The sequence below is a fragment of the Hippoglossus hippoglossus genome, chromosome 8 (assembly GCF_009819705.1).
Source record: "Hippoglossus hippoglossus isolate fHipHip1 chromosome 8, fHipHip1.pri, whole genome shotgun sequence".
Taxonomy (NCBI): domain Eukaryota; kingdom Metazoa; phylum Chordata; class Actinopteri; order Pleuronectiformes; family Pleuronectidae; genus Hippoglossus; species Hippoglossus hippoglossus.
In genome coordinates, this window is record NC_047158.1 from 10,702,733 (window position 1) to 10,712,985 (window position 10,253).

The window sequence follows — 10,253 nt, forward strand, 5'->3', positions numbered from 1 at the left end:
TGACTCACGGTGTAATAACGTCAGGTTAAATCTTTAAAGTGAACAATGTTTATTGTTGAAGTTTAACATTTTCAACATGTTGCTTTGTCCTCAATGTCAAACACATGCAGACAAAACAAGCACCAATGTAACATTCATATTTTGACATAAGTAACATCACGCCCAGAGTAAGTTTGAGGAAATACATACGTCTGTGCTCTGACAGTTGAACTGAACCGGTGTTATACTTTGACCTTTGTGCAGCAAAGTGATGCGTAAAGCATGAGATGTGGTTTACACTGTAACACAGGCAAAGAGCGAAGAAATGCAGAAATGCATATACATGCGGACCCTCGGGACACGGTTGAAGCTTTCCATCTGGTGTAGAGTGCTAACTGAGTCAGCTGTGACGACTGGTGTGTTCTTATGTTGGTCTCACTGAGCAGATGGGCCACATACAGCGGCCATGTTCCAACAAGAGGTAGAGAGTCCCCTCTGAATATTTAGTAGCAGCTTCCCTTCACTGGTACATTTTATGAGATTCTTTGGGTTTAGGTCACATCTACATCCATAAACCCTTCATTGACATATCAGCAACAGCATGAGGAGTCCTGTACTCCGGGGGAGCCTTGTTATGAGAGAGTACAATCTGTAAACAGTTGTGTGGGTGGAAAGACAGAGAGAGAGAGGCCATCAGTGCAGTGCAAGAGTCTGTGCATATCTAGAGAACAAAAGCGTGCAAGAAACTCCAAAAAGAGGCAAGATGGCTGCTGGCTATTAACCTCTGAGAACAGCAACTCCTTTCAGTTTGAGATCTGTGTTATTTACAAGGGGATCATAACAAAAACTATTCTCGTCCTGTGTGCGAGTGTTTCCCATCACAATCCTACAAGTGTCTCCCCACAGAGTCCTCCACCGTCAGAAGTCCCAGTCGTCAACCTCCAGGTGGCTGAGACCCGACTCCAGACTGGCCAGTCCAGAGGTAGTGTCCTGTGGCTGGACGTTCCCAAAGCTGGTGATGGGCGTCACAGGCCGCAGCAGCTCGGGCAGCGCCTCTGAGGGCCGGCGTTTGATCTGAGTGAGAGAGAAAAAAAAAACATGTTGGTTTTAATGCAGACTGGACTTAAGATCATGTATGATGTACAAAACGCATCACACGCATCTTTTGCTGTCCTGGCTCCTAAACGGTGGAACGAGCTCCCCAATGACATCAGGACAGCAGAAAGTCTACACATCTTCCGCCGCAAACTAAAAACACATCTCTTCCGACTATACCTTGAATAAAAAAAAGTCTGGCTTTCTTGAAGAAAATTGTACCTTCTTGATTCTTGTTGTTCTGGGTTTGTACCCTCATGGTTGAATGCACTTATTGTAAGTCGCTTTGGATAAAAGCGTCAGCTTAATGAAATGTAATGTAATGTCCGCTCAGGCAATAGCAACGAAGGCAATGATTTTTTTTGTCCCAGAGGCAAGAATGACTAAGTTAATAAAAAATTTAAGTTAGGGTTGGTAATCCTGGATAACAGAAAAAGTAGAGCAGGCACAAAAGAAATGCAAACCGATACATCTCACCCCCTCCAATCGTCCCTCTCGTCAAAGCTACACACCTGAAAAAACAAGCAAGTGCACTGACAAAGTCACTGCTAGAAGTCGACTATAACGTGACTTGCTCGCTAACTTCTGACTGTCATCTCTGCTTCAGAGGTCTATGTCTCCGACTGGAGACTCCGGTCATGCACCGTGAGAGCAGAGGCAGGATGCGCACAAGCAGGCAGGTCAGTTAGTGAGAGACAGGTACGCCAGCCAATCATTTCATTCTGTCCGAATGAATGTTTATTACATTCCTGCGAGTGCCACAGACATCTGCTTTTCATAGAACTATTTATTGATGGCTATCGAGACATGAAGAGGATTTCAACAAATAGTGTTTGAAAAGGTGTTTCAGAAACAACTTACCAACCCTAACCTTAAGATAAATTCAGTAAGAGATAATTGGGATGTTTTACACACCTGTTTGAAGAAGGGGTGACCTATGAGAGTTGCGGCAGACGGCCTGACAGAAAACAACAAGAACAAAAAATCAGTTTGTTGCACCTCAAAACATTTGAAAACATCTTATTAACTATTGAAGTGTGTAGGAAGACAAACGCAGACCTCCTTTCTGAGTCTCGCTGTAGACACAGCTCAACAAAGGCGTGGAAGTTTGTGGAGAATGTTCTGTTGTATGGGTGCCCGGCTGACGAGGAGGAAGGGTCTCCATTGGAGCTTCTGACCCCTCCGGCTCCAGGGCACTCGCAGATCCCAGAGTCGGCCCCAGAGCGGGACGGTTTCATGGACAGCTCCTCTGGTGGAATAGTGGTGGTGTCCAGCAAACATGGCACTGTCCCATTGAGCTTCTCCAGCAGCATCTGTGAATGTGAAGAGAGGAGTTGTAAAATATCTGTTCTTTTCGATATTGGTAGAAAAAATTCTAGCTGAGGTTTGCCCCTATTGTCTTTAGTACAAATAACTGATCAGGTATTATTTTGACAATCAATCACCTGTGTAGCTGGCATGTCTTTAAAGGGAACATGTCCATTTGCCAGTTCACAGGCTGTGATGCCGAGGCTGTAGATGTCTGACCGAGAGTCATAGCCTTCCAGGTTCTGTGGGAAGAAAAAAATATACAAAATTATCCACTACTTTCCATTTCTTTCAGGCTTAAAAATATAATCCATAGACCTTTGTTACAGAATAACATTTCCACAACAGGTAGACCATAGTGAGAGACAGTATTATCACAATATCATACAATGCTACTGTCTGTGTTGAGGAAATCAGTACCTGTTGGAGTACTTCAGGGCTGAGCCAGGGCAGCACCTTGTTGCTGTACTGAGGAAAATCGTGAACAACTCGGGCTCTCTGACCATGACGGATCAGACTGAAGATACTCCGCAGACCCGACATGCAAACCTGTCCGTCCGCTGAGATCAACACGTGGCTGGCCTTCACACTCCTGCACACAACCACACACAGTCAGTACAGTGGAAATCTAACTGGCCTGTATTTATGAATGAGGTGAGACTGGAATTTGATTCATCAAAATTGTCAATCTAATAAATCCTAATGAACAACCGGCAGTGTGTGAATAGTGTGTGATAACAAAGGTAATGCATATAGAAGTGCTGTATGAATATGTGTGTGTGATTTGTTGAATGTCACTTGTAGTGTAAAAATGCTTTTAGTGGTTGATAAGAATAGAAAAGTAATTTACAAATACACTGATTTACATATTGGTCCATCCATTTTTTTCCCCAACGCAGATGTATAAACATACTGTCCATCTGAACATGGTGGGTATACAAATAGCTGCAATTACTAAATAAACAATGGGTTATTTTTTTGCCTTTTTTCAAATCCATTGTGGTTGAGCACAGAGGCAAAAATTTCCTGGGTATTAGACGACATCAAATTTCTCTTCAAATTTCGACACATTTGTCTTAGAAACTTGTCAGTGCCTTACCGGTGTACATATCCCATGTGGTGGATGTACTCGAGAGCTTTCAGCATGCCCAGCAAAATGTATGAGATGGTCAGCTCAGTCATTCCATCAGTGAAATGTGAGCAGATCAGATCTCTGGCTGAACCTGAAAAATAAATCAAACACAGATAAGCACGAACAGAGGGAAAGCTGTCCTCCATTACACCCTGCTATAAAATATTGCTGACCAACTTGTATCGTGTATTAAGGGTTTAAGTCCATTTCTTACCATAAGCCATGAAGGGGGTGATGACCCACAGTTCATTTTCAGCTATAAAGACACTCTTGTAGGGAAGAATACTCGGGTGGTGGAACAACTTTGACACATGAAGTTCGCTCTAAGAGGCAGAGGGAAAGAAAATGATGACATCTGACATTTTTGACATCGTATTATGTCAGGACGACAGGAAGAGAAGATGATTCTGACTCTAATTTGGTTCTGAGGGCTGAGCAGTAAAGACAGGATGGTTAATTAGGACATGCACAACGGTTACACAAGGGTTACGTAAGTATTCACATGGAGGCAGTGAAATTAAAGAAATTACGGTTCATACACGGGAAGGAAAAAACTAAAGGGAATATGAATAATGTAGACTGATGGGAGTGAAGGAAGACGGCAGACTGATGCAGACCTGCAGGTAGATAACCATGTCATTAGTGCACGGCTCCAAGTCAATCCGTCGGATGGCTACGTGCTCCCCCGTGGGTCTGTATCGAGCCAGGTTCACGGTCATCAATTCCTCCAAGCCCCGGCCTAAAACACAGACAACAAAGACTCAATGATAATCATAACTGTTTTTATTTTTATTTCATGGTGCTTTTCAGAACACTGAATGAAACTTGTGGTTTTTTGACCACATATGTGTTTGATGGTAATTATATGTTTACTTATGCTTTGTGGACCTCTGTTTACAGGGTCGGGTTCAGAGGTAAAAGGTTTTTGACCTGTAACGCTTTGACCTGTATCAAGTAAGATGGCAGTAAGGTCAATGAATGCCAACCCTGCGTCTGCCTCGTCAATACACCACACAACTTAACAATACATTAGGTATAAACATGTGAATAATTAGAGTAAAACCAAAGGCTAAAATCAGATTAGAGAGGCACAGACAAGATAACGTGGAGTTATGTTGGGTAAACTCATCTAAACAGATGTGTTTTAATTGTAGATTTGAAATGTCCAATAGAGTCCAGCTGAGGGGTGTGAGGTGTCAGAGAGTTCCAGTGTCTTGGTGCAGAGAAGCTGAAGGCTTCGACACCTACAGTGCTGAGTTTGAAAGTGAGGACAGAGTGAGGAGCCGCTGAGGAAGAGCATAGGGCTCGGGACGGGGTGTGGGGACAGAGAATGTCAGACAGGTTTGGGGGGGGCCAGGATATGAAGGGGTTTAGGTGTGAGCAGAAGGATTTTTTTAATGTATCCTTTGTCGAACTGGAAGCCAGTGAAGCTGGATGAGGAGCGATGTGATGTGGTCAGTGGTGGTGGTGCAGCTGATGATCATCGTAGCTAAGTTTTTAATGATTTGGAGTCGTTGCTGGAGTTTATTGGGTAAACCAGTAAGAATGGCGATACAGTGATCAGTACAGAATTTACCAGGGCGTGAATCAACTTGGTGTAAAAAAATATTCATGTCGGTGTTAAACAAGTGTCCTGCAGGCTTTTCCTATATATCTTTAAGTAAATACAAGCAGCCATGTCCAGGTGTGTATTTGTCTTCACTTACCAATAACGGTGAGGACCTCATATGAGCCGCTGTCAGGGAGGAAGCTGCCCATGGTGTCCCGACGAGGGAGGGAGCTCAGACTCTCCTGACTGTCCTCATGGGCCTGAAGGTAAGGGGAGAAGAAACAGAGCAAATGAAGATGGGCTGTGACACTGACTCCACAAGTTAAGGTGTAGGCTTGATAAGTGACTAAGAAAGCAAAACATCACCAAAGTGTTAGCGAGGTGTTAGTGTGACCCGTGGCACGCGCCAAAGACAAAAAAAACAAAAACAGGACTGGTACTCAAACCACCACCAGCAAAAAAAATTTAAGAATACACTACTGTAGGTACAGTAATTAAAAAATATTCCAATACAATAGCACAAATTAATATAAAATGGTGTACACACAAAGTATGGTCTAAACATTGCATATGTCATCATGTCTTTAGTTAAAAAGTCTTTTCGACATGTGCATCACAGGTAAGCTTAGGTTATTCTTGGCAGTGAGAACTCCTGAATTCCATCAATTTCTCGACATTCATATGATGGAAATGGACAGATTTCAGAAGCAAGCTGTGGCAGCAAATGGAGGTGAGTTGTATGAATATCTGGAGTGTTTCTATGGTGACCACACTGAAGACACACAGTCAAAATTAGAATGATGGATTTCTTTAAGGGAAACTGTCGTACGAGCCAGAGATGACGATTTCCAAGATCAAGATCAGTGGACCGTTCCAAATCGTGACTTCTGTCATATGTAAACCTGAGACATTTCTCTGGCTTGACAGCAAAGTCAATCATGCTATGGCAGCCATCGGTTTAGTGAACATCTGTAAATGCTGATCCGATCACATGGGGTACATTGGAGACTGCCAATGTGATCCGATTCTGAAGGAGTTACCATGCGTTCCTAAAGCCGAACACATGGAACTCCTTCCATCTACAGCCTGCAGGGCATCACAGTGAAGTGTGACAGTACACCAGTTCACCATCAAACCAACAAGTCGCCAGCACAGACAGGCAGTGTCAAACATTGAGCACTCACAACACAAAATATTCTTGGAGACCTAACAGACTTTTTAGTGAGGCAACTAAAACACACCAAAATCTAAACAGAACAGTTGCCTTGAGCACATCACGTCAACTGCAAACTAAACACTTAGACAGAAGTGTTATGGCTGAATGAGAGGATAATTTGACCTCTTTAAGCTTCACAGTACACTCGACCACTTCCCTGTACTGTCCAACACAAGCCTGCGTGAGTGGAGTGAGATGACCTTCTGAGCTACGAGCATGGACAGTGCGTGTTATGAGCGGAACACTCATGCATACATAAAATGTGCAAAGCCCCAGGGGTTTGTGGATTCCTCTACATTGAGCTCTGTATGCGCACGTACACATGCCAGCACATACACAAAGGGCAAACGGGTGATGACGATGCAGGGACAGGAGTACCACACTTACTTTCCTGTGAGAGAGTCCCTGAGCTTGCTCTGGGGTAGAAAAACCACATCAATGACATGAACACACACAAAACAAAAAGAGGATCTGCTTCTAAAGCTGCTCTTGAACCAGGACACAGCCTCTAGTAGAGGGAGTTTGCTGCATGCTGCAGAGTTTCATTGATGATCTTTGCTGGTTCTCCTATCACGAGCAGGATTCATCTGAAAAAAGTAGCTTAAAGCGACTAAATGACACACTATTATCAATGCAGCCAGTTTTCATGATAAGCTCCGGGAACATGATTAAACTGAAACTGCAACAGCAAAAATGAACTGTAGCCGCAGCAAAGTGCTAATTTCTGAATAACAATCTGGCTTAAATATTTTTCTACAAATATTTTTATCGCAAATGAATTAGATTAAAAAATAATCCAGATAAACCCAGCAGGTTCTGTCCAAATAGTATGAAAGGCAATGGAATCATGGGACAGCAAATATATTAAATTATACACTGGAACAAACATGCAACATTGAGCAATGATTGGCCAGTGAGGAAATGAAAATGTGGCAAAGCTTGCAAAGAAAGAAAGCTTTTCCCACAGAATCCCAAAACCAGAGAAATATGGCATTTAAAAAAAGTTTAACAAAGTACTGCTACACAGCCAGAACACAGTCTTTTGTAGCTTTAGTAAACCTTCAAAGGTGAAGTGTCATCTGCAACTTGCACACACACTTGAAAATGACCCTCTCTCTCTCTCTCTTTTCACTTACTGTACTTATTATCAAAACCTCTGCAATCTTTAAGTGACTGCTAGAAATATCACAGAGAAAATAAAAACCCTTTCCATTCGTCATGTGGGGAATTACCAGCATTCAGGGCTGATAATGAAAGCTTCTGATTGAAAGCATGTTTAGCCAATTTAAATGTTCCAGTTTATTTCAATAACATGGGAGTAAAAGAACAAAATCTTCCAGGCCTTGAATCGTTTTTAATGAGAGGGATCTCAGAATTTTTGTTTTTCAGGAGTTGTTAACTGTGAGAAAACAGGATCAAGCTGATATCAAATCATTAAGACACCCATGGCAAAGCCCCTGTTTCACCATAGAAAGTGAAAGTGCATGCATGAGGTCTCCTTGCATTTAACAAACCTTATGCCATAGTTCTAACTCTATATTATCTGTGTATCTGTAAAATGGGCTGTAATTATTGTGACTGTGTGTAGTTTTCTCAGATGAAACCCTGACACCATGAGCTACACCAGCCCACACAAACACATGTTATTTGTAATTAACAATAACGTAAAAGATAAACTTTATTACAGGCTCTAGACCCAATAGCAAGACATACACCATAAAGAAAAGGAAAAAAAAAGCTTTTTCCACTCAGCTAATAAGCTAATAGTGCCCTAATATTTATAGTAAGTTCATTACGCATGAATGCAACAATGAGGCCCATATCAGCACATACTAGCCAAAACCAAACTACTCAAAACATAGTTGTACCTACATCTAACATGCTAAAAGTTAGATTCAAGCAAATGTGTTTAACAAAACAACAGTCACCACAAGAAGAAAAAGCCAAATTTAGCTATAATGGCAAATAAAAAGATTCAACAGCCAAAAAACAAATTTACATTTCTTTAAACGCAGGATAAACACACCAAACTTACACAAGTGACAGGAAGCATTAAATAAAATGGCACAAACGTCTTTATATGTGACAAGCCCAAATTGGGCAGGAATTAAAAAGTTATTTAGCAAATGCCTCTGCTGATAAGTTACTATAGCAAAGAGCAATGATGCAAAAGCAGTCCAGAGGGAAAACAGATGACGGGGAGGCAGAGGAATTTTCTGTTTGTGCTCATAAAAGGGACAAGTGTGTAAGCAGTGGTTTGGGAAAGCTGAACCCTTTTGCTGTGAGTTGGTATTTGCCTCGAACCTCACCTCCAAATAACTCCAAATCCCGCAGGCTCTCCACACTCAATTTCTCAGATACCCAACGCTGACAGAAACAGAGGTTAACAATAACAGACATGGGAAAAAAAGAGAGGAAATGAAAGCAAGAGTAAGGAGAGAGGTTATACAGAAACATGACATATTTAAAGCTGAAGAAGCTGATGAAGATGTTTCATGCTGATGGCCTAATTTGCCACTCTTAAGGATTTCTTGTGTAGAACGTGTGTAGAATTGAAAAGGCGGCATTTTCGAAAGTTCATGGTTAATAAGAAAGCTTGTCTTTGTAAGAACTTTACAATGTAACTAATAACTATACATAATTAACTTATTATGATGACAGCAGTGTCTGGCTGCTTGAAATGAAAGCTATCATAAATGTTATTATAGCCTTCTCTAAGACCAGACACAATCTTTAATACAAATATCGATCAAAGAAGAGAATTAGATTTAATCCTGAACTGGGAAACATGCCCTGTAAGCGTGGGTCTAAAATAGGCTGTACATGATAAACAACTTACAAGAAAAGACATGGATCCTCTTGAGGGTGTTACATACGATGCTGAAAACACGCCAAGGGGATATCTGTGAAGAAAAAAGAAACAACTGTTAAGAAGATGTCTCTGTTTTCATGTCTATACTAATGATTTGCTGCTATTTCAACGCTAAAATTGACCATTTTGTTGCTTTGTGTCTTGTATTTTGTGCTTCTGTGTTGAATATCTTAAACAGTACATGAAACTGCAATAATAAGTGTCCTGATATCTTCTTCTGTTTTATACATGTTTTTTCAATCTAATATTACGCTGCATGATCATAAACAATTTCATTTTCTATTTTTCAGGAGACTTTGAAACCTCTGTCCAGGGAATACAGATGAAATAATGTCTAATGTTTGTGGTAAAGCTTATTAATATGTATTATCACTGTTAAATAAACCAATAAATCTACAATACTCGTTATCAAAACAATGATTCATATTTCTAAAACAGAATACTTACAATATCCGTAAGGATTGCACACATCTGTTGAACCGTAATAATATGTGAGCGTTTCAGTGATATCGTGTGAAATGAGGAATTGTGTTGACATGGATGTTTTGCATATACGTTGTAACTCTTCATCGTGATATTAAACATTAACTGGCAGATGATCCCTGTCAGTTGTTATTGTAAGTTTGATTGATAATGATTGTTTAGGTTCAAACCATGAACACTCGTGCTTCAATGGTGCTGTCATTATACAAACACATATACTGACTTCCAGTGACCGGAGTCGAAGTAGTTCGAAGAGTCCGTGAAAAACATGTATCACAAAAGCCACAAAGTCAAAAAAATGTACTGAAGTAAATAGAAACAGCTCTTGAGCTCAGTTCTTGCTAATGTTGCGGTGATGGAGCGCGCAGGTTAGCATTAGTAAATGACCGTTAGCTAAAGCAGCCACCTAGATTTATACCAACAACAAACTGCGTGCTTCCGATGTCATAGTGACTTACCAGTGTGATGTTCGGGAAGAGCAACGCCTGGCTGGAGGAGTGTAATAATTCAGGAGAACTTGTTTAGCTGCCCATCTTCTCCTGCGGGGTTTTCCTGACAGCTCTCCACTCCGCTCTCTTGGCTGACTACGGCGTCGCGTATTTACGACGACACGCCCACG

General features: G+C 41.3%; 1 protein-coding gene and 1 long non-coding RNA gene across 5 annotated transcripts; one reads left to right on the plus strand and one right to left on the minus strand.

Moving 5' to 3' along the window:
• Positions 1 to 32: 32 nt before the first annotated feature.
• Positions 33 to 10,253, minus strand: strada (STE20 related adaptor alpha). Of its 4 annotated transcripts, XM_034594171.1 has the most exons (13): positions 10,093 to 10,253; positions 9,119 to 9,182; positions 8,589 to 8,646; positions 6,667 to 6,695; positions 5,221 to 5,323; positions 4,132 to 4,253; positions 3,729 to 3,837; positions 3,482 to 3,605; positions 2,803 to 2,974; positions 2,520 to 2,624; positions 2,134 to 2,387; positions 1,990 to 2,032; positions 33 to 1,053 (listed from the first exon to the last, which is right to left on the minus strand). In XM_034594171.1, the coding sequence occupies exons 2-13, from the start codon at positions 9,128 to 9,130 to the stop codon at positions 898 to 900; spliced, it is 1,287 nt and encodes a 428-aa protein (XP_034450062.1). In that variant the 5' UTR covers positions 9,131 to 9,182; positions 10,093 to 10,253; the 3' UTR covers positions 33 to 897. The 4 variants fall into 4 exon arrangements, with proteins under 4 accessions (XP_034450062.1, XP_034450064.1, XP_034450063.1 ...); XM_034594173.1 differs by lacking the exon at positions 6,667 to 6,695 and having other exon boundaries at positions 10,093 to 10,250; XM_034594172.1 differs by lacking the exons at positions 6,667 to 6,695; positions 8,589 to 8,646 and having other exon boundaries at positions 10,093 to 10,250.
• On the plus strand, positions 4,608 to 5,323 carry LOC117766819. The gene is made up of 2 exons (XR_004614759.1): positions 4,608 to 4,770; positions 5,199 to 5,323. It is a non-coding gene; the product is annotated as an uncharacterized LOC117766819 (long non-coding RNA).

What these genes read in the sequence shown, in the direction of transcription:
- strada (XM_034594171.1), bottom strand. An exon ending in ACATGGTTATCTACCTGCAG is followed by an intron (nt 3,838 to 4,131) that starts GTCTGCATCAGT and finishes TCTGCCTCTTAG; the next exon opens with AGCGAACTTCATGTGTCAAA. An exon ending in AAGACATGCCAGCTACACAG is followed by an intron (nt 2,388 to 2,519) that starts GTGATTGATTGT and finishes TCACATTCACAG; the next exon opens with ATGCTGCTGGAGAAGCTCAA.